General features: G+C 47.6%; 1 protein-coding gene across 1 annotated transcript in view; it reads right to left on the bottom strand.

Moving 5' to 3' along the window:
- Window positions 1–27500, bottom strand: part of LOC129813543 (receptor-type tyrosine-protein phosphatase F-like) — a 488239-nt gene that overhangs the window by 157745 nt on the left and 302994 nt on the right. The window contains exon 7 of the mRNA XM_055865838.1: window positions 4162–4272. Coding sequence (XP_055721813.1) covers window positions 4162–4272 — 111 coding nt within the window. The remainder of the gene's footprint in view (window positions 1–4161; window positions 4273–27500) is intronic.

Raw genomic sequence — 27500 nt, 5'->3', positions numbered from 1 at the left:
GTCAATAAGTATTCAGCACCTTTGTTATGAAACGCCTAAATAAGTTCCAGAGTCAAAATGTGCTAAAAAAGTCACATAAGTTGCATGAACTCGCTGTGTGTGAAATAATAGTGTTTAACATGATTTTTGAGTGATTACCTCGTCTCTGTACCCCACATACAATTATCTGTAAGGTCCCTCAGTCGAGCAGTGAATTTCAAACACAGATTCAACCATAAAGACCAGGGAGGTTTTCTAATGCTTTGCATTTATGCTTTGCAAATGGCACCTATTGGTAGATGGGTAAAAAAAAAAAAGAAAAAAAAAAAGAACAGATATTGACTATCCCTTTGAGCATGGTAAAGTTATTAATTACATTTTGGATGGTGTATCTATACACTCAGTCACTACAAATATACAGGTGTCCGGAGAGGAAGGAAACTGCTCAGGGATTTCAACATGAGGTGAATTGTGACTTTAAAGTTGATTGTGATAGGAGAAAACTGAGGATGGATCAACAACATTGTAGTTACTCCACAATACTAATCTAATTGACAGAGTGAAAAGAAGGAAGCCTGTACAGAATATAAAATATTCCTAAACATGCATCCTGTTTGCAACATGGCACTAAAGTAACACTGCAAAAAATGTGGCAAAGCATTTAACACATTACTGAGTACCACTCTCCATATTTTCAAGCATTATGGTGGCTGCATCATGTTATGGGTATGCTTGTAATTGTTAAGGACTGGGGAGTTTTTCAGGATGAAAAATAAACAGAATGGAGCTAAGCACAGTCAAAATCCTAGAGGAAAACCTGGTTCAGTCTGCTTTCCACCAGACACTGGGAGATGAATTCACCTTTAAGCAGGACAATAACCTATAACACAGGGCCAAATCTACACTGGAGTTGCTTACCAAGAAGACAGTGAATGTTCCTGAGTGGCCGTGTTACAGTTTTGACTGAAATCTACTTGAAAATCTATGACAGGAAAAAAGTTGTCTAGATCAACAACCAATTTGACAGAGCTTGAAGAATTTTGTAAAGAACAAATGGCCAAATGTTACAGAATCCATGTGTGGAAAGCTCTTAGAGACTTACCCAGAAAGACTCTCAGCTGTAATCGCTGCCAAAGTTGATTCTATAAAGTATTGACTCAGGGGTGTAAATACTTATGTAAATTAGATATTTCTGTATTTCATTTTCAATACATTTGTAAACATTTTAAAAAACATGTTTTGACTTGGTCATTATAAGGGACTGTGTGAGAATGGGAGAGAAAAAAATCTATTTAATCCATTTTGAATAATTTCTGAAGGCACTGTAATTACCTTGATGGAAAAACAAACACCTCTGCTCGAGTCGGCCAACCATGACACATACAGACACACACACACACACACACACAGACACCCACACACACACAGACAGATACCCACACACACACACACACACAGACACACACACACACAGACACCCACACACACACAGACAGATACCCACACACACAGACACACCTCTGCTAGAGTCGGCCAACCATGACACATACAGACACACACACACACACACACACACACACACACACACACACACACACACAGACAGACAGACAGACAGACACACACACACACAGACAGACACACAGACAGACACACAGACAGATACCCACACACACAGACCTCTGCTAGAGTCGGCCAACCATGACACATACAGACACACACACACACACACACACACACACACACACACACACACACACACACACACACACACACACACACACACACACACACACACACACACACACACACACACACACACACACAGACACCCACACACACACAGACAGATACCCACACACACAGACACACCTCTGCTAGAGTCGGCCAACCATGACACATACAGACACACACATACACACACACACAGACACACACACACACAGACACACACAGACACCCACACACACACAGACAGATACCCACACACACAGACACACCTCTGCTAGAGTCGGCCAACCATGACACATACAGACACACACACACACACACACACACACACACACACACACACACACACACACACACACACACACACACACACACACACACACACACACACACACACACAGACAGACACACAGACAGACACACAGACAGACACACAGACACACACAGACAGATACCCACACACACAGACCTCTGCTAGAGTCGGCCAACCATGACACATACAGACACACACACACACACACACACACACACACACACCCACACACACACACAGACAGATACCCACACACACAGACCTCTGCTAGAGTCGGCCAACCATGACACATACAGACACACACACACACACACACACACACACACACACACACACACACACACACACACACACACACACACACACACACACACACACACACACACACACACACACACACACACACACACACACACACACACACAGACACACACAGACACACACAGACAGACACCCACACACAGACACACCCACCCAAACACAGACAGACACACAGACACCCACACACAGACACCCACACATACAGACAGACACACAGACAGACACACACCCACACACTACCGTTCAAAAGTTTGGGGTCACTTAGAAATGTTATTGTTTTTGAAAGAAAAGCACATTTCTTGTCCTTTAAAATAACATCAAATTGATCAGAAATACAGTGTGGACATTGTTAATGTTGTAAATGACTATTGTAGCTGGAAACGGCTGATTTTTAATGGAATATCTACATAGGCGTACAGAGGCCCATTATCAGCAACCATCACTCCTGTGTTCCAATGGCACAATGTGTTAGCTAATACAAGTTTATCATTTTAAAAGGCTAACTGATCATTAGAAAACCTATATCCTATATCTACCTAGTCTGGGTTAAACCTCTATCTACCTAGTCTGGTTTAAAACTATATCTACCTAGTCTGGTTTAAACCTCTATCTGTATGTATTATATGTATGTATTATGTCTATCTAGTCTGGTTTAAATGTATTACAATTACATGAGTTGAACATGTTGAAGTAATAGAGACAGTCAGTCTCTCCTTCCCTCTACCTCTCCTTCCCTCTACCTCTCTCTCCTTCCCTCTACCTCTCTCTCCTTCCCTCTACCTCTCTCTCCTTCCCTCTACCTCTCTCTCCTTCCCTCTACCTCTCTCTCCTTCCCTCTACCTCTCTCTCCTTCCCTCTACCTCTCTCTCTTTCCCTCTACCTCTCTCTCCTTCCCTCTACCTCTCTCTCCTTCCCTCTACCTCTCTCTCCTTCCCTCTACCTCTCTCTCCTTCCCTCTACCTCTCTCTCCTTCCCTCTACCTCTCTCTCCTTCCCTCTACCTCTCCTTCTCTCTCGTTCCCTCTCGCTCTCCCAGTATTACAGACGGCAGCACATTTCTCTCTTCATTTCTTTCTTTCATGTACCTGAGAAAGTCTCAGCGGCTTGTGGTCCTGGACTTAACCCTGACCTAAATCCTCAGCACACGCATGGTATTGTCAGTCTCTTCACACACTCACAACAACAATAACAGAAAATGGCCTCACTCTGAACCACCAGGCTCTGTACCAGCTCAACTATGATACAGAGAAGAAAGAAGAGAGGAAAGGAGGGGAGGGAAGAGGAGAAAGGAGGGAAGAGGAGAAAGGAGAGAGGAAAGGAGGGGAGGGAAGAGGAGAAAGGAGGGGAGAGAAGAAAGGAGAGGAAGGGAGAGAAGTAATTCCCGCACTTGACTTTTCCCCCCTACCAGCTCTGACATTGCTGATAGTTACTTTACTGAGGAAAAATGTACTGACTATGACATGTGGTTGTCCCATCTAGCTATCTTAAGATGAATGCACTCACTGTAAGTCTCTCTGGATAAGAGTATCTGCTAAATGACTAAAATGTCAATGTAAAATGAGAGGAGAGGAGAGAACTAAAAACCTTCCACAGACAGTGTGAAAATAAAAAAGCCCTGGCCTGTTTTTATAGACGGAGGTGGAAAACGTTTTGGCTGCACCTGGTAGACAGAGAGAGAGAGAGAGTTCCTGTGGGATGAGGTTACGGTGAGTTATTCAGGGGAAAAAGACATGACATTGCTGTTTAGGGTGAGGACATAAAGACCAATGAAGACACGTAGCGATGAACGGAGGGGAAATATGAACGGCAGGACCTTACCTCGCACGTAGAGGTTGGCTGGGGCGGCGTAGCGCGTTCCAGCACTGTTCATGGCGACACACTCATACTTCCCCTGGTCGGACTCCTCACTGTTCTCAATCTGTAGGGCTCCTGCAGGGGTTTAACAACACAGTTACCATCTGGGACATGGAGAGACAAGGGCTCTGTCTCAATGTCTCTACCACAAAATACTCAAGAGTAACGTAATGAGTTGGGATTGTAATTCTAAGTATTATGCTAGTGTGGGCATTGAAAAATAATTTTGACTTAATTTTCTAAAATAGTTTGACAACCTTAGATGTGCTATTTTTTTTCAATAAAGACCATTTCAGGATTACACACTATCTAGTATATCTAACAGGGTTTATTCAGGACTAAACCAGCTAGTAAATCTAACAGGGTTTATTCAGGACTAAACCATCTAGTAAATCTAACAGGGTTTATTCAGGACTACACCATCTAGTAAATCTAACAGGGTTTATTCAGGACTAAACCATCAAGTAAATCTAGCAGGGTTTATTCAGGACTACACCATCTAGTAAATCTAACAGGGTTTATTCAGGACTAAACCATCTAGTAAATCTAACAGGGTTTATTCAGGACTAAACCATCTAGTAAATCTAACAGGGTTTATTCAGGACTACACCATCTAGTAAATCTAACAGGGTTTATTCAGGACTAAACCATCTAGTAAATCTAGCAGGGTTTATTCAGGACTAAACCATCAAGTAAATCTAACAGGGTTTATTCAGGACTAAACCATCTAGTAAATCTAACAGGTTTTATTCAGGACTAAACCATCTAGTAAATCTAACAGGGTTTATTCAGGACTACACCATCTAGTAAATCTAACAGGGTTTCTGATTGGGATTTACCAGAAGAAAGAGAAGGTTCAGATGACCTTCGTTCTTAAACTGTTTCACAACCTTAGATCAACGACCCCGAACCGTCTATTTTTCATCATATGACTAATACAGACGTTTGCACCGTCTAGTAAGTGTATTTTCTCTTCTGTAGACTTCCTGAGGTTTTTACTTCATAAGAAGTAACATTATAATTATCTCTACAGCGCCTCGACAGAGAGCATCACAGTCAAACACCTCTCTCTCTACGGTACGCATGATAAAGTGTTATGAATAGGGCGCTAGTTGTTATATAACAATTTGCCTACGACGACACATCAGCATTTAGCTGATTTGGCTGGTTTAAGAGCGTTGTGAGCTGTGTCCCACAAAAATCAACATATTTAACTCTCTCTGTCTGGCCCAGTCAGGAAAAACAGCTGGCACTCTTGTCGAGTCCATGTCTCAAAGGTCAATGAATCACCTCAAGACGTCATATTCACGTCTAGTTCTGCCTTTTCTGCCTAAGAAAACAACTGACATGACAAAAACACAGTAAGTTCATACAGGGCTCTTGCTAGGCTTTATATCCAGGCAACGGTCGCTAAGGCTACATCCCAGACGACAGTCGCCAGGCTAGCAACGCTAAGCTAGACTAAGCTACAACGACTACAAGACCATCAGGATATAGTTAAGACTAGTTTATACAGAGTGGACTATGGTGCCACTTTAATGCTTCCTTCCACACACCCTCTGAGTCCAGTTAAGTCTACATTTCCCATCTCTCTCTTTTAAAAAATATGTTTATTCTGAGAGAAGCCATATATCTGAGTCTAACCTTTCGTTCAAATATTTTTATTGAACACACACAGGAATGGTGTATAGGTATGAAAGGCAGGTATACAATTTTTAACTAAACATAAAAGAGCAGACAGAAATAAAAAGATCCAGAGTTCTGGGTACAAAACAATTATTACAAAACAAGACATACAAAACAAGGACAGGTAGAAAGAAAGAGGGTGGGTGTCACCCCCCCTTATTCCCCCCCTTTATCCCCCCCCCCCCCTTATCCCTTCCCCTTATACCCCTCCCCGCTGCTCGGGTGGCGGTGCCAGCACGTGCTGCCCAGAGGTGGATTAAAATATTACAATGGAGAGTGCGTTAAAAAGTACAAATTCACAGCGCCGAATGGTCCAAGTAAGAGAGGAAAGGCTGCCAGATCTGATCAAATGTTAATAATTTATTGTTCAGAATATATCTAATCCTTTCTAAGTGTACAGTGTTTGCCAATTCGCTGAGCCATAATTTGGTAGTGGGCGCTTCCCTCTTTTTCCAGAACAACAAGATTAGTTTTTTTGCCGAAATGAGACTGTAAGAGATGAGTTGTTTTTGGGGGTTGGTTAGTCCGATTAGGGAATCAGACACTCCCAGGATTATCAGAAGCGGGTCTGGGTCAATTGAAGTCTCCAGAACTTCAGAGAGGATCCTAAAAATTCCACACCAGTAACCATGCAAGCTAGAGCATAGGGCAAAGCAGTGGAGAAGTGTACCCTGTGCAGCCTGACATTTATCACACAAAGGGGATGTATCAGGAAATATCCTATGCAGTTTGGTTTTGGAATAGTGTAATCTGTGTAATACCTTGAATTGTATGAGCCGATGTCTGGAGTTAATGGAGCAGGTGTGGATATACTCCAAGCTATCTTCCCAGTCTGCCATCGAAATGTCAGTCCCTAGTTCTTCCTCCCATTTTGCCTTAATGGCCTCTGTAGAGGGTGTGCTAACCGATTGAAAAGAGTCATATAAACGAGATATCAGTTTGTCTGAGGTGGGGGATGTTTTTATGCATCCGTCAAACATGGAAGGCTTAGCGTTCCCAAATGTTGGGAGGTGTTTCCTAACATAGTCTCTGATTTGTAGGTATCTGAAAAAGTTATTTCTGGGAAGATTATAAGTTTCCCTCAGCAACTCAAAGGAAGCAAAGGTCCCTTCTATATATAAATCCCCTATGGTACTTATCCCCAACTCTCCCCATTGCTCAAAGGTGTTATCAAGGTTGGAGGGGGCAAAGGAGGGGTTCCTGGCAACAGGGAGCATGAATGACATTGGTCTAAGCTCAAAGTGGGTTTTAATTTGCTTCCAGATTCGGACTGTGCTATGTATAATAGGATTGTTACGATAAAGTGACCTCTCCAGATTGACAGGCGACAAAATCACAGCACCAATAGAGAAGGGGTGACACTCCTCACGCTCCATACTAAGCCAGGTGGGTGACGGACGTGCGTCATCCAGCAAAAACGTAACCGCACGGAGGTTAGCGGCCCAATAATAAAATATAAAATTTGGGAGAGACAGTCCTCCTTCCATCTTGGATTTGCAGAGGTGTTTTTTACCTATCCTGTGTGTTTTATAATCCCAGATGAAAGGATTGATAATTGAGTCCAGTTGTTTATGAAAGGATTTAGGTATGAATACTGGGATGTTCTGGTATAGGTAGAGCAGTTGTGGGAGGAAGACCATTTTAATGGCATTAATTCTTCCGAGCAGAGAAATTGGGAGAGTTCTCCAAAATTGTATGTTTGTTTTTAGTTTTTGCATCAGCGAGGGGAAATTCTCTTTAAATAGTAAGGAATATTGTTTGGTAACTACAATTCCTAGATAGGTAAATTTTTCTGAAGATAACTTAAGTGGAAGATGTTCTAGCCAGGAGGTGTTTTGTAACCGTATGGGCATTAATTCACTCTTGTTCCAATTTATTCTGTATCCCGAGAAGGTACCAAACAAATTAATCACATCAAGAATAGCTGGAATACTAGCTTGGGGTTCTGTTACATAGAGGAGAATGTCATCTGCGTATAGGGAAATCTTATTTAGAGTATCTTTAGTATTATAGCCGTGTATTGCTGCATCAGATCTAATCGTCTGAGCGAGAGGTTCAATGATTAGGGCGAAGAGCATCGGCGACAGCGCACAACCCTGCCTTGTCCCTCTGTAGAGGTTAAATCGGGGCGACAATGATTGGTTAGTGAGTATTCTCGCACAGGGGTTCCTATATAAAAGCTGGATCCAATTTATGAACCCATCTCCAATATTAAATTTATGTAGGACTTTGAATAGATAGGACCACTCAACTTGGTCAAAAGCCTTCTCGGCGTCAAGAGATACAACGGCAAGGTCCATGTTTGGTAACCTCTGAGAATACATAATGTTGAAGAGGCGCCTGAGATTGAAGAATGAGTTTCTGTTCGGTAATAACCGGTCTGGTCCGAATGGACCAGTTTGCCAATTAAAGTGCTAAGCCTGTTAGCCAGGGTTTTTGCTAAAATCTTTTGGTCTGTATTGAGGAGGGATATTGGTCTGTATGACCCTACCTCTTCCGGATCTTTACCCTTCTTATGTATAACTGTAATGAATGCTTCCTCCAAAGTAGATGGAAGAGCTCCATCCTCTCTGGACTGAACCAACATTTTGTGCAGGTAGGGAGAGAGCATGTTGCTGAATGTTTTATAGAATTCACCCGGGTATCCATCTGGGCCCGGGGTCTTGCCACTCTTTAGAGTTTTGATTGTTTCTCGAATTTCTTCAAGAGATATTTCCTTATTCAGGAAGTTAGAATCTTCCTGGCTCAGGGCAGGAAGATTACAGTCATCCAAAAAGTTTTGCATAATTAAGGGGTTAGAATCGGCTTTAGATGTATATAGAGTCTCATAAAACTGACGGAATCTGTCATTGATGTCTTTGGGGGAAGAGAGTAATTCCCCAGATGCAGACTTAACTTTGTGAATCATTCGGTCACTCACAATTTTTCGAAGTTGTCTGGCGAGTAATTTGTGTGGTTTGTCACCAAACTCAAAATATTTTTGCTTGGCGTAGAGAAAAGATTTAGCAATTTTAGCTGAGAGAGTCTGATTATATTCAAATTTTAAAGAGGTAATTTTTTTATGTTTCTCCATAGATGGATGTCTAGCATTCTCCCTATCCAGTAAGTGAATTTGTCCCTCCAGTACTACCAATTTTCCCTTGTTTTGCCTACTCCTGGCAGTCTGATAGGAGATGATACAGCCTCTCAAATAAGCCTTAAGTGTTTCCCACAGTAATGCTGGGGAAGTCTCTGTGTTGTCGTTGGTATCAAAGAAAAATGTTATTTGGTCTTTAAGATGTTCACAGAATGTTGGTTCTGTGAGGAGCTGAGGATTTAACCTCCAGACCCTCTCGTTTGGTACCATGTCACCCAATCTCAGGGAGAAGGTGAGTGGACTGTGGTCCGAGATTATAATATCATGATACTTCACATTACAGGTATAGGGGAGTAGTTTAGCATCAACCAAAAAGTAGTCAATTCGAGTATAAACATTGTGAACATGAGAGTGAAAGGAGTATTCCCTGCCCGTAGGGTTAGTGATCCTCCATATATCCAATAAGTTAGAATTCTTTATGTAGGTATTCAAGAATTCACTTGAATAGGAGGTGGGGGTTCGCCGGGTAGAGGATCTGTCCAAATATTGGTCTAGCACGCAGTTAAGGTCCCCTCCAATGATCAGGTTAGTATGGGAGATATCTGGAATCAGGGCAAGGACTCTTTTGAAAAAAGAGGGGTTATCAATGTTTGGCCCATAGATATTTAGTAGAGTTACAGAAGTAGAGTGGATCTCTCCTATTACGATCACATAACGACCCTCTTTATCCACAATAGTGGTTTTATGTAGAAAGGGAATTCCTTTCCGTACCAGAATCGCTGTGCCTCTCGTTTTGGCAGAGAAGTTAGAGTGATACACTTGCCCCACCCACCTACATTTAAGTCTGCTGTGAGCATTATTTTTCAGATGGGTTTCTTGCAAAAATATAATATCAGACGAGAGTGCTTTCAAGTGGGCTAGGACCTTGCCTCTCTTAATTGGTTCGTTTAAGCCCCTGACATTCCAGGAAGTGAATGTGAGCCCCGCCCCCCTCTCATTTGTAGTTCCTATGGTGGCCTGCATAACTTGTAACTCAATAAAAAAGGTAAGAAAGCGCACCAAACCATCACGATCAGCATATGTAGCAGCTACACCCGAGCAGTATCCAACCAGCCCCTCCCCCCCTGCAAGCCCCTTTACTTCCCACCCTGTTCCCCTACTTTCCCCACTATTTACCCCCCCGCCCAACCCACCTTTAACAGGCATACACAAATAGGAGAGAAAATAAAATAAAAATAAAAATAATAAACACATTGTCTGGCCGATGCCAAAAAAGCACGGCGCGACCTCGAACAAGAGGTGAAACAGAAATAAAATCCCAACTGTACGTTCACCTCTCACTATCCTAGAACTTCTACTAACATATGAACTGAGGAGGCTCCCGCGAATAAAGTGTCCAATTAGCATCTAATAAACCTAAAGAGAATAAGTTTCAACCTAAACATATTGCGCACTTAAGCGTCATCTTGGGTCTATCTATCCCTGAGATAAGCAAGATATAGCATCACAAGATTATTTTGCTAAGCACTGCCGGTCTAAACATGAACCATCAGCAACCAACTTAGACAGCCGTACATTTACATATTGTGGGTTAGATCGGAAACAAGAATTTTTCTAAATTAAACGTATCCCCCAGTCAGAAAATAAATAAATAAAAAGGTTATATATATACATGTATACATACACACACATACACATACTTACCCATATACATATATATATATATAAATATACATATACATACATACATACATATACACACATATATATACATACATACACATACACACATACAAACACATACACACACACATCCCCAAAAAATACATATAAAGGTATATATTTAAAAATATACATATACACACACACACACCCATACATATCTACATATGCGCATATACACATACATACCCATACATACAGAAACACTCATGCCCCAGAGTAATAATCTACACTAATTTAAAATATACACATACATAATAGTAACATGCTAAGAGAAAATAATTATAAAGTACAAATAATAATTATATGTACGCACACCTACCTAGACACTACAGAGGGCTGGTAGGGATCTAATCGGGAGAGCGGCCCTCGGCTATATCAAAGGCAGAACGGCACAAAACATCCACCTGCTATCCAGGTGTCTGTGTCTGCCCCTTCCCCACCATCACCCCCAGTCCCCTGCAAGCTTTAAATAAATGGTATTGTAATAACAATAAATGTAAGAATTAAAAAATAAATAACGAAACAAAAAAAAATGGGGGTAATAAGTATATTCATCCGAAAGTGACAATGATCAAACCTGGAAGGCATCCTAAATAGGCATCGCTCTGAACACAGCCAGAATGAAAGTGACTTTAATTGAGAGCCAAGACCGCCCTCCACAGCATCTTGCATGTTCGGCAGCCCTTGTTGAGACCGTTCAATACGGTTTCACCCGTTATGGTTTAGTATGGATTCGATTCCATGAGCAGACCCTAACACACAATGACAAGGCACTCTAACCTGTACGGGGGATTGGCGTATGTTCCCGGATAAACTTCTCTGCGTCCAAAACCGAGGAGAGCCACATCTTCTCACCAGAGGGCGGGGTAATTCTTAGTCTTGCAGGGAAGAGCAAGGCTGGGCGAAGATGGAGTTTGTAGAGTTTGGCCATGACATCTCTGTAGCCGCCACGGTCCTTTGCCACATCGGGCGCATAATCATCATAGACACGGAAGGGGTGCCCTTTATGTAACAGGTTGCCCCTCATTCGGGCCTCGCGCAGGATAAGATCCTTGGTCTTGAAACTGTGACAACAGATGATTACTGGGCGAGGGCGTTGACCCGGTCCAGGCACTGGGACAGGGGCGCGATGTGCACGGTCCAGCTGGGGGTCCGAACCCAAAACGTCCGATCCCATTGCATCCTTCAATAGCTTGGCGAAGAAGTCGGTGGGGCGAGAGCCCGCCTCTACCCCCTCTGCCAGACCAACAACGCGAAGGTTATTACGTCTGGAACGGCCCTCCAGGTCGACCACTTTCACAGAAAGCCTCTGCACAGTACCCTGTAGTGACGAGCACAGCTTCTCTAACTCGTCGATCCTACCAGCGCTGAATTCAGAAGCCCTCTCAAGGTCCACAATACTCTGGCCCTGCGAAGCGACCGCTCGAATGGTGCCCTCGATTTTGGTGTCCAGTTCAGCAATAGTAGCCTTAAGATCCTCAGCTAAAGCAACACGTAGTTCTCCCAAAGCCTGGGTAAGTTCTTTAAGTGTCACGTTGTTGCCTGTGCCTTCCGCCATGTCTGTCTCGTTGTTTGGTGTGGAGTAGGCCTCCGATGTGGATTTATTGTCCTTTGGTCGCTTATTACTCGGCATTTTTACACAGAAAGTTACGATGTTGTATTAGAAAGAAACGTTTGTTGTAAAAAGTATCATAAAGTAGGGTAAGTTAGATTATTTCGCAAAAAAGTTGCAGGAGCCTCTCACACGCAGCCGTTCACTCCAACATGCTAGCTCCGCCCCCCGAGTCTAACCTTTCAAACATGAGATAATCAGGTGCTGCAAACAGTGGAGGGAGATGCCCTCCTCACCAGGTGAGATGGGACCCTCCAACGGTTAATTCCTGTTGACTACTGAGCTCCAATCAAAACCCAGGTTCTATCTGAGCTCCAATCAAAACCCAGGTTCTATCTGAGCTCCAATCAAAACGCAGGTTCCATCTGAGCTCCAATCAAACCCTGGTTCCATCTGAGCTCCAATCAAACGCTGGTTCCATCTGAGCTCCAATCAAACCCTGGTTCAATCTGAGCTCCAATCAAACCCTGGTTCCATCTGAGCTCCAATCAAACCCTGGTTCCATCTGAGCTCCAATCAAACCCAGGTTCCATCTGAGCTCCAATCAAACCCTGGTTCCATCTGAGCTCCAATCAAACCCTGGTTCCATCTGAGCTCCAATCAAACCCTGGTTCCATCTGAGCTCCAATCAAACCCTGGTTCCTTCTGAGCTCCAATCAAACGCTGGTTCCATCTGAGCTCCAATCAAACCCTGGTTCCATCTGAGCTCCAATCAAACCCTGGTTCCATCTGAGCTCCAATCAAACCCTGGTTCCATCTGAGCTCCAATCAAACCCAGGTTCCATCTGAGCTCCAATCAAACCCAGGTTCCATCTGAGCTCCAATCAAACCCAGGTTCAATCTGAGCTCCAATCAAACCCTGGTTCCATCTGAGCTCCAATCAAACCCAGGTTCCATCTGAGCGCCAATCAAACGCTGGTTCCATCTGACTAGTTACAGTGGATACCACAAAATTGGGGAGAAAACGGGGTAAAAATACAAATAAATAAATACTGACTTCCAGGCTATCCATCACCACCGGGACTCGGCGTAAGTCCTAAAATGGCACCCTATTCCAAATATAGCGCACTATGTACCGTACAGTAGTCCTCTATTCAAAAGCAATGCACATCGTAGGGAATAGGGTACACTTTGAGACGTAGTCTCCATCTCAGAAAGTTAAAGTGTTTCTGCTCTAACTACTGTAGTATGTAGACACACAGGTAACAGGCCAGGTAACAGGCCAGGTAACAGCCCAGGTAACAGCCCAGGTAACAGCCCAGGTAACAGCCCAGGTAACATCCCAGGTAACAGGCCAGGTAACAGCCCAGGTAACAGCCCAGGTAACATCCCAGGTAACATCCCAGGTAACAGCCCGGGTAACAGCCCAGGTAACATCCCAGGTAACAGCCCAGGTAACAGCCCAGGTAACATCCCAGGTAACAGCCCAGGTAACAGCCCAGGTAACAGCCCAGGTAACAGCCCAGGTAACAGCCCAGGTAACAGCCCAGGTAACAGCCCAGGTAACAGCCCAGGTAACAGCCCAGGTAACAGGCCAGGTAACAGGCCAGGTAACAGCCCAGGTAACAGCCCAGGTAACAGCCCAGGTAACAGGCCAGGTAACAGCCCAGGTAACAAGCCAGGTAACAGGCCATGGAACAGTCCATGGAACAGCCCAGGTAACAGCCCAGGTAACAGCCCAGGTAACAGGCCAGGTAACAGGCCAGGTAACAGGCCAGGTAACAGGCCATGTAACAGCCCAGGTAACAGCCCAGGTAACAGCCCAGGTAACAGGCCAGGTAACAGCCCAGGTAACAGCCCAGGTAACAGGCCAGGTAACAGGCCAGGTAACAGGCCAGGTAACAGCCCATGGAACAGCCCAGGTAACAGCCCAGGTAACAGCCCAGGTAACAGCCCATGGAACAGCCCAGGTAACAGGCCAGGTAACAGGCCAGGTAACAGCCCAGGTAACAGGCCAGGTAACAGGCCAGGTAACAGCCCAGGTAACAGCCCAGGTAACAGCCCAGGTAACAGCCCAGGTAACAGCCCAGGTAACAGCCCAGGTAACAGGCCAGGTAACAGGCCAGGTAACAGGCCAGGTAACATCCCAGGTAACAGCCCAGGTAACATCCCAGGTAACATCCCAGGTAACAGGCCAGGTAACAGCCCAGGTAACATCCCAGGTAACAGCCCAGGTAACAGGCCAGGTAACAGCCCAGGTAACAGCCCAGGTAACATCCCAGGTAACAGCCCAGGTAACAGCCCAGGTAACAGGCCAGGTAACAGGCCAGGTAACAGCCCAGGTAACATCCCAGGTAACATCCCGGGTAACAGCCCGGGTAACAGCCCAGGTAACATCCCAGGTAACAGCCCAGGTAACAGCCCAGGTAACATCCCAGGTAACAGCCCAGGTAACAGCCCAGGTAACAGCCCAGGTAACAGCCCAGGTAACAGCCCAGGTAACAGCCCAGGTAACAGCCCAGGTAACAGCCCAGGTAACAGCCCAGGTAACAGGCCAGGTAACAGCCCAGGTAACAGCCCAGGTAACAGCCCAGGTAACAGGCCAGGTAACAGGCCAGGTAACAGCCCAGGTAACAAGCCAGGTAACAGGCCATGGAACAGTCCATGGAACAGCCCAGGTAACAGCCCAGGTAACAGCCCAGGTAACAGGCCAGGTAACAGGCCAGGTAACAGGCCAGGTAACAGGCCATGTAACAGCCCAGGTAACAGCCCAGGTAACAGCCCAGGTAACAGGCCAGGTAACAGCCCAGGTAACAGGCCAGGTAACAGGCCAGGTAACAGGCCAGGTAACAGCCCATGGAACAGCCCAGGTAACAGCCCAGGTAACAGCCCAGGTAACAGCCCATGGAACAGCCCAGGTAACAGGCCAGGTAACAGGCCAGGTAACAGCCCAGGTAACAGGCCAGGTAACAGGCCAGGTAACAGCCCAGGTAACAGCCCAGGTAACAGCCCAGGTAACAGCCCAGGTAACAGCCCAGGTAACAGCCCAGGTAACAGGCCAGGTAACAGGCCAGGTAACAGGCCAGGTAACATCCCAGGTAACAGCCCAGGTAACATCCCAGGTAACATCCCAGGTAACAGCCCAGGTAACAGCCCAGGTAACATCCCAGGTAACAGCCCAGGTAACAGGCCAGGTAACAGCCCAGGTAACATCCCAGGTAACAGCCCAGGTAACAGCCCAGGTAACAGCCCAGGTAACAGCCCAGGTAACATCCCAGGTAACAGCCCAGGTAACAGCCCAGGTAACATCCCAGGTAACAGCCCAGGTAACAGCCCAGGTAACAGCCCAGGTAACAGGCCAGGTAACAGGCCAGGTAACAGCCCAGGTAACAGCCCAGGTAACAGGCCAGGTAACAGGCCAGGTAACAAGCCAGGTAACAGGCCATGGAACAGTCCATGGAACAGCCCAGGTAACAGCCCAGGTAACAGGCCAGGTAACAGGCCAGGTAACAGGCCAGGTAACAGGCTATGTAACAGCCCAGGTAACAGCCCAGGTAACAGGCCAGGTAACAGCCCAGGTAACAGCCCAGGTAACAGGCCAGGTAACAGGCCAGGTAACAGGCCAGGTAACAGCCCATGGAACAGCCCAGGTAACAGCCCAGGTAACAGCCCAGGTAACAGCCCAGGTAACAGCCCATGGAACAGCCCATGGAACAGCCCAGGTAACAGGCCAGGTAACAGCCCAGGTAACAGCCCAGGTAACAGGCCAGGTAACAGGCCAGGTAACAGGCCAGGTAACAGCCCATGGAACAGCCCAGGTAACAGCCCAGGTAACAGCCCAGGTAACAGCCCAGGTAACAGCCCATGGAACAGCCCATGGAACAGCCCAGGTAACAGGCCAGGTAACAGGCCAGGTAACAGGCCAGGTAACAGGCCAGGTAACAGGCCAGGTAACAGGCCAGGTAACAGGCCAGGTAACAGGCCAGGTAACAGCCCAGGTAACAGTCCAGGTAACAGCCCAGGTAACAGCCCAGGTAACAGGCCAGGTAACAGGCCAGGTAACAGCCCAGGTAACAGCCCAGGTAACAGCCCAGGTAACAGCCCAGGTAACAGCCCAGGTAACAGCCCAGGTAACAAGCCAGGTAACAAGCCAGGTAACAGGCCATGGAACAGTCCATGGAACAGCCCATGGAACAGGCCAGGTAACAGGCCAGGTAACAGGCCAGGTAACAGGCCAGGTAACAGGCCAGGTAACAGCCCAGGTAACAGCCCAGGTAACAGGCCAGGTAACAGGCCAGGTAACAGGCCAGGTAACAGCCCAGGTAACAGGCCAGGTAACAGGCCAGGTAACAGGCCAGGTAACAGCCCATGGAACAGCCCAGATAACAGCCCAGGTAACAGGCCAGGTAACAGGCCAGGTAACAGGCTATGTAACAGCTCAGGTAACAGCCCAGGTAGCAGCTCAGGTAACAGGCCAGGTAACAGGCCAGGTAACAGGCCAGGTAACAGGCCAGGTAACAGCCCAGGTAACAGCCCAGGTAACAGGCCAGGTAACAGGCCAGGTAACAGGCCAGGTAACAGCCCAGGTAACAGGCCAGGTAACAGGCCAGGTAACAGGCCAGGTAACAGCCCATGGAACAGCCCAGATAACAGCCCAGGTAACAGGCCAGGTAACAGGCCAGGTAACAGGCTATGTAACAGCTCAGGTAACAGCCCAGGTAGCAGCTCAGGTAACAGGCCAGGTAACAGGCCAGGTAACAGGCCAGGTAACAGGCCAGGTAACAGGCCAGGTAACAGCCCAGGTAACAGGCCAGGTAACAGGCCAGGTAACAGCCCAGGTAACAGGCCAGGTAACAGGCCAGGTAACAGGCCAGGTAACAGCCCATGGAACAGCCCAGATAACAGCCCAGGTAACAGGCCAGGTAACAGGCCAGGTAACAGGCTATGTAACAGGCTATGTAACAGCTCAGGTAACAGCCCAGGTAGCAGCTCAGGTAACAGGCCAGGTAATAGGCCAGGTCAGCTGAATAAGTACAGTCACAACAACACAGCTAGTTACTGTCATCACCATCTCAGCGGAGTAGGAAATAGAAGTGGTAGAGATAAACAAAGGCAGATAGAGTTATGTTCAGTTCTATTCAGTTCTGGTCAGTTCTGGTCAGTTCTGGTCAGTTCAGTTCTGTTCAGTTCTGTTCAGTTCTATTCAGTTCTGTTCAGTTCTGTTCAGTTCAGTTCTGTTCAGTTCTGTTCAGTTCTATTCAGTTCTGTTCAGTTCTGTTCAGTTCAGTTCTGTTCAGTTCTATTCAGTTCTGTTCAGTTCTATTCAGTTCTATTCAGTTCTATTCAGTTCTGCTGAATTACAGAATTTCAGCACCTCAGGAGAAGGCTGATTGGCTGATTACCAAACACAGCAAAATAATAGCAGTGGCAGCAGACAGACTTACCTGAATTTCATGTTAGAATAATAAATATGTCTCTGCATATTTATATCCATACTTTAATGATACTTAACATACAACACTGTTTCAGAGTTCAGTACTATCTAGACATGTAACAATACCCTGTTTAAAGCCCAAGGTAATAATCTATAGAATAATACTGTAAGAATTGATGTAACACCAGACACCGTACAGGTTGCAGATGGTGACAAATAATGAGATTACAATGTCAGGACACATTTTGGAACGCAGTCATGTATTATGGGATGAATGTACCAAACAGGTTCCGCATCAACCAAAGAAACACACAAGTGTGTGTGTGTGTGCGTGTGTGTGTGTGTGTGTGTGTGTGTGTGTGTGTGTGTGTGTGTGTGTGTGTGTGTGTGTGTGTGTGTGTGTGTGTGTGTGTGTGTGTGTGTGTGTGTGTGTGTGTGTGTGTGTGTGTGTGTGTGTGTGTGTGTGTGTGACACCAACTAATAGAGGTTATGACAACGTCGGTGATCCTTCAAATCCGTCACACGCCTTCCTCATCTCTTCCTGATTCAGCTCAGTCATGTACCGGCATACTGATCTATCTATTGTCAATCTGCATCTCCTCCAGAGACCAACCCCCATGGCATCATCTCCTCCAGAGACCAGCCCCCATGGCATCATCTCCTCCAGAGACCAGCACCCATGGCATCATCTCCTCCAGAGACCAGCCCCCATGGCATCATCTCCCCCAGAGACCAGCCCCCATGACATCATCTCCTCCAGAGACCAGCCCCCATGACATCATCTCCTCCAGAGACCAGCCCCCATGGCATCATCTCCTCCAGAGACCAACCTCTCAGCTAGCAGGATATTTATATCTTTCAACAGCCTCTGTCTGGTGAGGGATACTAGCAGGACATAAGGTAGCCTTTCAGGACCCTGACTCAAAGTGCTATTAATGCAGAGTTCTGTGCTATTCAGCCACCATCAGACATCCATCACCAGACAGCCATCATCAGACAGCCATCATCAGACAGCCATCATTACCACTAGAGATAGACTGAAACACTATCTCCACTCCAGGAAGAGACAACTATTTCAATCAGAGGTCTGTAGTGCTCGTATGGAAATCAAGTCTACATTTTTTATTCAGGCAAAGTCGTCCATTGATACCAGGGGCCAAGGCTGGCCTGTACTTACAATAACACCACTCTCCTATACCAGGGGGCAAGGCTGGCCTGTACTTACAATAACACCACTCTCCTATACCAGGGGGCAAGGCTGGCCTGTACTTAATATAACACCACTCTCCTATACCAGGGGGCAAGGCTGGCCTGTACTTACAATAACACCACTCTCCTATACCAGGGGGCAAGGCTGGCCTGTACTTAATATAACACCACTCTCCTACAGCTAGGGGCAGAGACTGGCCTGTAATTAAAATAACACCACTCCTACATCTAGGAGCAGAGACTGGCCTGTAATTAAAATAACACCACTCTCCTACAGCTAAGGGGCAGAGACTGGCCTGTAATTAAAATAACACCACTCTCCTACAGCTAGGAGCAGAGACTGGCCTGTAATTAAAATAACACCACTCTCCTACAGCTAGGGGCAGAGACTGGCCTGTAATTAAAATAACACCACTCTCCTACATCTAGGAGCAGAGACTGGCCTGTAATTAAAATAACACCACTCTCCTACAGCTAAGGGGCAGAGACTGGCCTGTAATTAAAATAACACCACTCTCCTACAGCTAGGAGCAGAGACTGGCCTGTAATTAAAATAACACCACTCTCCTACAGCTAAGGAGCAGAGACTGGCCTGTAATTAAAATAACACCACTCTCCTACAGCTAAGGAGCAGAGACTGGCCTGTAATTAATATAACACCACTCTCCTACAGCTAGAAGCAGAGACTGGCCTGTAATTAAAATAACACCACTCTCCTACAGCTAGGGGCAGAGACTGGCCTGTAATTAAAATAACACCACTCCTACAGCTAAGGAGCAGAGACTGGCCTGTAATTAAAATAACACCACTCTCCTACAGCTAGGAGCAGAGACTGGCCTGTAATTAAAATAACACCACTCTCCTACAGCTAAGGGGCAGAGACTGGCCTGTAATTAAAATAACACCACTCTCCTACAGCTAGGAGCAGAGACTGGCCTGTAATTAAAATAACACCACTCTCCTACAGCTAGGGGCAGAGACTGGCCTGTACTTAATTTAACACTACTCTCCTACAGCTAGAAGCAGAGACTGGCCTGTAATTAAAATAACACCACTCTCCTACAGCTAGGGGCAGAGACTGGCCTGTAATTAATATAACACCACTCTCCTACAGCTAGGGGCAGAGACTGGCCTGTAATTAATATAACACCACTCTCCTACAGCTAGGGGCAGAGACTGGCCTGTAATTAAAATAACACCACTCCTACATCTAGGAGCAGAGACTGGCCTGTAATTAAAATAACACCACTCTCCTACAGCTAGGGGCAGAGACTGGCCTGTAATTAAAATAACACCACTCTCCTACAGCTAGGGGCAGAGACTGGCCTGTAATTAATATAACACCACTCTCCTACAGCTAGGGGCAGAGACTGGCCTGTAATTAAAATAACACCACTCTCCTACAGCTAAGGAGCAGAGACTGGCCTGTAATTAATATAACACCACTCTCCTACAGCTAGAAGCAGAGACTGGCCTGTAATTAAAATAACACCACTCTCCTACAGCTAGAAGCAGAGACTGGCCTGTAATTAAAATAACACCACTCTCCTACAGCTAAGGAGCAGAGACTGGCCTGTAATTAAAATAACACCACTCTCCTACAGCTAAGGAGCAGAGACTGGCCTGTAATTAAAATAACACCACTCTCCTACAGCTAAGGAGCAGAGACTGGCCTGTAATTAATATAACACCACTCTCCTACAGCTAGAAGCAGAGACTGGCCTGTAATTAAAATAACACCACTCTCCTACAGCTAGGAGCAGAGACTGAGGAAGGAGTTTGGTCTCTAGTGATTATAAGAGGGTTTAAATTTTAACTAAAAATGTGTGGAGAAGCTTATGCACAAGGTAGCTACTTGTCCAGTGTTTCACAATCATCTGCAAGTAAAGGTCCCCTCCGTTGAACTGATTGGGAAAGCGTTGCAAGTTCATTTGTTTGAACAGGGAGATGGACACACTAACAGAAAACAGAGAATGGGCTGGACAGTGTGAAGACTGTGTGGACACATTGGCAGTGGTGGTAAAGGGGCAGAGTGGACAGGGCAGATGGAGAGGTCGAAGGTTAAGAGAGGTGGAACGAGAGAGAGAGAGGCTGACGGAGGTTGAGGTTGAAGTGACGGAGGGATGGAGTGAATTTTTAACACGTTTATTTCCCATCATCCTTACCTCTAATCGGTGTACCACCTAGTTGAAGGTAATTGGAACGCAAACGAGATTGGAGAGAGAGGGAGAGAGAGAGCGTTAGTAAAAAAAGACAGAAAGAGAGGAGAGAAGGCAAATGAATGAAAGTAATACAGGGTTAAATAGATATCCTGCAGGTCTAGACGTTATAGGAAATAATTCAGGTTAGTAAAATAATGAAAATCTACAGCAGAGTGATCGGAGAGGATAGAAGAGAGGAAGAAATGTAACCGTTGTGTGGGTGATGTAGTGGTACCAATAACAGTTTGTAGAGCTAACGCTAGGCCATGCTAGTAGCGAGCTAAATGACAGGTAGCAGTGGGTTAGCGTAAGGTCAATACGCAGCAGATATGCAGATCAGGAGATAGCTACAGATGTCAAGGCTAGGGTTAGAGATAGCAAGGCTTGCTAATGTGTGTGTGTGTGTGTGTGTGTGTGTGTGTGTGTGTGTGTGTGTGTGTGTGTGTGTGTGTGTTACCACTCATCAGCACCTTCCACTTTTTTGGACCAAAAGTAGGGCAGTATGTAGGGCATATGGTGCGATTTGGGACTGAACCACAGAAAGACAGGACTCTGTGAAGAGAAAGGGCCTCTCACCTCAAATCAAATCAAATCAAATAATATTTATCGCGTGCGCCGAATACAAGTGCATACTTTACCGTGAAATGTTTACTTTTACGAGCCCTTCCTCGACAACGCAGTTAAAAAGTAAGAAAAACCGTAACAGATAGATCTAAAAAGAAGATACTAAACACAGTAAAATAACACAATACAATAACAATAAGGAGGCTATATACAAGGAGTGCCACTAGTGAGTCAGTGTACTGGGGATACGAGGTAGTCGGGGTGATTGATTGAGGTAATATGTACATGTAGGACGAAAAGCAGAAAAGTCTGGGAAGCCACCTCCTCTGTGATTTCGGATCGCATCTCAAATGGTTCCCTATACCCTACACAATGCACTACATTTGATCAGAGCCCTATAGGTAGTAGAACACTATATAGGGAATAGCGTGGAAATCTCCTCTAAATGAGGAGAATTAAAGAGCAACTCAAAGAGCCACTAATCGTTCTAACTCTCTCTCTCTCTACGTTCTGACAGACCCAGGGTCAGCCCTTAAAATATGTTTATTTATCTAATCTTCTTAACGTTGGCCTCTCCCCAATCTGATCTGGGGTCGGGCTAAAGATGTTTATTTACCTAATCTTCTTAACTCTGACCTCTCCCCAATCTGATCTGGGGTTGGGCTAAAGCAATTTATTTATCCAGCCTTGGGAACAGAGAGAACAGAGGCACATCGATTTATTTCTTCAGTGTGTGAGGCACTCCAGGCTGGGTCTTGGCTGAGGCACTCCAGGATGGGTCTTGGCTGAGGCACTCCAGGCTGGGTCTTGGCTGAGGCACTCAAGGATGGGTCTTGGCTGAGGCACTCCAGGATGGGTCTTGGCTGAGGCACTCCAGGCTGGGTCTTGGCTGAGGCACTCCAGGCTGGGTCTTGGCTGAGGCACTCCAGGATGGGTCTTGGCTGAGGCACTCCAGGCTGGGTCTTGGCTGAGGCACTCCAGGCTGGGTCTTGGCTGAGAGGCACTCCAGGCTGGGTCTTGGCTGAGAGGCACTCCAGGCTGGGTCTTGGCTGAGAGGCACTCCAGGCTGGGTCTTGGCTGAGAGGCACTCCAGGCTGGGTCTTGGCTGAGAGGCACTCCAGGCTGGGTCTTGGCTGAGGCACTCCAGGCTGGGTCTTGGCTGAGGCACTCCAGGATGGGTCTTGGCTGAGGCACTCCAGGATGGGTCTTGGCTGAGGCACTCCAGGCTGGGTCTTGGCTGAGGCACTCCAGGCTGGGTCTTGGCTGAGGCACTCCAGGAGGGATGTTGGCTGAGGCACTCCAGGAGGGATGTTGGCTGAGGCACTCCAGGCTGGGTCTTGGCTGAGGCACGTCAGGCTGGGTCTTGGCTGAGGCACTCCAGGATGGATGTTGGCTGAGGCACTCCAGGATGGATGTTGGCTGAGGCACTCCAGGCTGGGTCTTGGCTGAGGCACTCCAGGCTGGGTCTTGGCTGAGGCACTCCAGGCTGGGTCTTGGCTGAGGCACTCCAGGCTGGGTCTTGGCTGAGGCACGCCAGGCTGGGTCTTGGCTGAGGCACTCCAGGCTGGGTCTTGGCTGAGGCACTCCAGGCTGGGTCTTGGCTGAGGCACTCCAGGCTGGGTCTTGGCTGAGGCACTCCAGGCTGGGTCTTGGCTGAGGCACTCCAGGCTGGGTCTTGGCTGAGGCACTCCAGGCTGGGTCTTGGCTGAGGCACTCCAGGCTGGGTCTTGGCTGAGGCACTCCAGGCTGGGTCTTGGCTGAGGCACTCCAGGCTGGGTCTTGGCTGAGGCACTCCAGGCTGGGTCTTGGCTGAGGCACTCCAGGCTGGGTCTTCGCTGAGGCACTCCAGGCTGGGTCTTGGCTGAGGCACTCCAGGCTGGGACTTGGCTGAGGCACTCCAGGCTGGGACTTGGCTGAGGCACTCCAGGCTGGGTCTTGGCTGAGGCACTCCAGGCTGGATGTTGGCTGAGGCACTCCAGGCTGGATGTTGGCTGAGGCACTCCAGGCTGATGTTGGCTGAGGCACTCCAGGCTGATGTTGGCTGAGGCACTCCAGGCTGGATGTTGGCTGAGGCACTCGAGGGTGGGACTTGGCTGAGGCACTCCAGGCTGGGTCTTGGCTGAGAGGCACTCCGGGCTGGATGTTGGCTGAGGCACTCCAGGCTGGATGTTGGCTGAGGCACTCCAGGCTGATGTTGGCTGAGGCACTCCAGGCTGATGTTGGCTGAGGCACTCCAGGCTGGATGTTGGCTGAGGCACTCGAGGGTGGGACTTGGCTGAGGCACTCCAGGCTGGGTCTTGGCTGAGAGGCACTCCGGGCTGGATGTTGGCTGAGGCACTCCAGGCTGGATGTTGGCTGAGGCACTCCAGACTGGATGTTGGCTGAGGCACTCCAGACTGGATGTTGGCTGAGGCACTCCAGACTGGATGTTGGCTGAGGCACTCCAGACTGGATGTTGGCTGAGGCACTCCAGACTGGATGTTGGCTGAGGCACTCCAGACTGGATGTTGGCTGAGGCACTCCAGACTGGATGTTGGCTGAGGCACTCCAGACTGGATGTTGGCTGAGGCACTCCAGACTGGATGTTGGCTGAGGCACTCCAGACTGGATGTTGGCTGAGGCACTCCAGACTGGATGTTGGCTGAGGCACTCCAGGCTGGATGTTGGCTGAGGCACTCGAGGGTGGGACTTGGCTGAGGCACTCCAGGCTGGGTCTTGGCTGAGAGGCACTCCGGGCTGGATGTTGGCTGAGGCACTCCAGGCTGGATGTTGGCTGAGGCACTCCAGGCTGGATGTTGGCTGAGGCACTCCAGGCTGGATGTTGGCTGAGGCACTCCAGGCTGGATGTTGGCTGAGGCACTCCAGGCTGGATGTTGGCTGAGGCACTCCAGGCTGGATGTTGGCTGAGGCACTCCAGGCTGGATGTTGGCTGAGGCACTCCAGGCTGGAATTACTGTCTCCTCTAAGGATGCTAAACGGCACACTATTTACACTGTAGTGCACTACTTTTAATCAGAGCCCTATTAGGAAGGCATTTGGGATGTGTGCTACTCCGTGCCCCCCGCCTGTGCTAACGCTCTCTACTCCGTGCCGCCCGCCTGTCCTAACGCTCTCTACTCCGTGCCCCCCCGCCTGTCCTAACGCTCTCTACTCCGTGCCCCCGCCTGTCATAACGCTCTCTACTCCGTGCCCCCCGCCTGTGCTAACGCTCTCTACTCCGTGCCCCCGCCTGTCCTAACGCTCTCTACTCCGTGCCCCCCGCCTGTGCTAACGCTCTCTACTCCCCCGCCTGTGCTAACGCTCTCTACTCCGTGCCCCCCGCCTGTCCTAACGCTCTCTACTCCGTGCCCCCGCCTGTCCTAACGCTCTCTACTCCGTGCCCCCCGCCTGTCCTAACGCTCTCTACTCCGTGCCCCCCGCCTGTGCTAACGCTCTCTACTCCGTGCCCCCGCCTGTGCTAACGCTCTCTACTCCCCCGCCTGTGCTAACGCTCTCTACTCCGTGCCCCCCGCCTGTCCTAACGCTCTCTACTCCGTGCCCCCCGCCTGTGCTAACGCTCTCTACTCCGTGCCCCCCGCCTGTGCTAACGCTCTCTACTCCGTGCCCCCCGCCTGTGCTAACGCTCTCTACTCCGTGCCCCCCGCCTGTCCTAACGCTCTCTACTCCGTGCCCCCCGCCTGTCCTAACGCTCTCTACTCCGTGCCCCCCGCCTGTCCTAACGCTCTCTACTCCGTGCCCCCCGCCTGTGCTAACGCTCTCTACTCCGTGCCCCCCGCCTGTCCTAACGCTCTCTACTCCGTGCCCCCCGCCTGTCCTAACGCTCTCTACTCCGTGCCCCCCGCCTGTCCTAACGCTCTCTACTCCGTGCCCCCCGCCTGTCCTAACGCTCTCTACTCCGTGCCCCCCGCCTGTCCTAACGCTCTCTACTCCGTGCCCCCGCCTGTGCTAACGCTCTCTACTCTGTGCCCCCGCCTGTGCTAACGCTCTCTACTCTGTGCCCCCCGCCTGTGCTGACGCTCTCTACTCCGTGCCCCCCGCCTGTGCTGACGCTCTCTACTCCGTGCCCCCCGCCTGTCCTAACGCTCTCTACTCCGTGCCCCCCGCCTGTGCTAACGCTCTCTACTCCGTGCCCCCGCCTGTGCTAACGCTCTCTACTCCGTGCCCCCCGCCTGTCCTAACGCTCTCTACTCCGTGCCCCCCGCCTGTCCTAACGCTCTCTACTCCGTGCCCCCGCCTGTCCTAACGCTCTCTACTCCGTGCCCCCCGCCTGTCCTAACGCTCTCTACTCCGTGCCCCCCGCCTGTCCTAACGCTCTCTACTCCGTGCCCCCGCCTGTGCTAACGCTCTCTACTCCGTGCCCCCCGCCTGTCCTAACGCTCTCTACTCCGTGCCTCCCGCCTGTCCTAACGCTCTCTACTCCGTGCCCCCGCCTGTGCTAACGCTCTCTACTCCGTGCCCCCGCCTGTGCTAACGCTCTCTACTCTGTGCCCCCTGCCGTCCTCCTGTTTCAGAAGGGCTCAGCTAAGCCCCTCTTGATGAAAAAGGGCAACTTCAATTATTTTATTTTCTGCACTGCTGGAGACCACTAATTCATTTTAGCATTTTGGTATGTGGAGTTTGTAGACGGTCCATTTGGTAATGTGTGTGGGCAGTTCAAAAATATTAAAATATGTACTGTTTTCCACTGAAAAGTATATCTACCTGCTACATATATGTAAATATATATATATATATATATTGCAATGATTGTTCAACATTGGCCTTCACTGAATGTTGTGCAGCACTGATAAACACACTATAAGATGGAAAGTTGTATCCTGTGTCTGTTACTAAGCAGGAATGAGTCTTCATTAAGTCTGTTACTAAGCAGGAATGAGTCTTCATTAAGTCTGTTACTAAGCAGGAATGAGTCTTCATTAAGTCTGTTACTAAGCAGTAATGGGTCTTCATTAAGTCTGTTACTAAGCAGGAATGAGTCTTCATTAAGTCTGTTACTAAGCAGGAATGAGTCTTCATTAAGTATGTTACTAAGCAGTAATGGGTCTTCATTAAGTATGTTACTAAGCAGGAATGAGTCTTTATTAAGTCTGTTACTAAGCAGGAATGAGTCTTCATTAAGTCTGTTACTAAGCAGGAATGAGTCTTCATTAAGTCTGTTACTAAGCAGGAATGAGTCTTCATTAAGTCTATTACTAAGCAGTAATGGGTCTTCATTAAGTCTGTTACTAAGCAGGAATGAGTCTTCATTAAGTCTGTTACTAAGCAGGAATGAGTCTTCATTAAGTCTGTTACTAAGCAGTAATGGGTCTTCATTAAGTCTGTTACTAAGCAGGAATGAGTCTTCATTAAGTCTGTTACTAAGCAGGAATGAGTCTTCATTAAGTCTGTTACTAAGCAGTAATGGGTCTTCATTAAGTATGTTACTAAGCAGGAATGAGTCTTTATTAAGTCTGTTACTAAGCAGGAATGAGTCTTCATTAAGTATGTTACTAAGCAGTAATGGGTCTTCATTAAGTATGTTACTAAGCAGGAATGAGTCTTTATTAAGTCTGTTACTAAGCAGGAATGAGTCTTCATTAAGTCTGTTACTAAGCAGGAATGAGTCTTCATTAAGTCTGTTACTAAGCAGTAATGGGTCTTCATTAAGTATGTTACTAAGCAGGAATGAGTCTTTATTAAGTCTGTTACTAAGCAGGAATGAGTCTTCATTAAGTCTGTTACTAAGCAGGAATGGGTCTTCATTAAGTATGTTACTAAGCAGGAATGAGTCTTTATTAAGTCTGTTACTAAGCAGGAATGAGTCTTCATTAAGTCTGTTACTAAGCAGGAATGAGTCTTCATTAAGTCTGTTACTAA

Source organism: Salvelinus fontinalis, chromosome 17 (assembly GCF_029448725.1).
Source record: "Salvelinus fontinalis isolate EN_2023a chromosome 17, ASM2944872v1, whole genome shotgun sequence".
Lineage (NCBI taxonomy): Eukaryota > Metazoa > Chordata > Actinopteri > Salmoniformes > Salmonidae > Salvelinus > Salvelinus fontinalis.
This window is presented reverse-complemented; position numbering and strand designations above follow the sequence as displayed.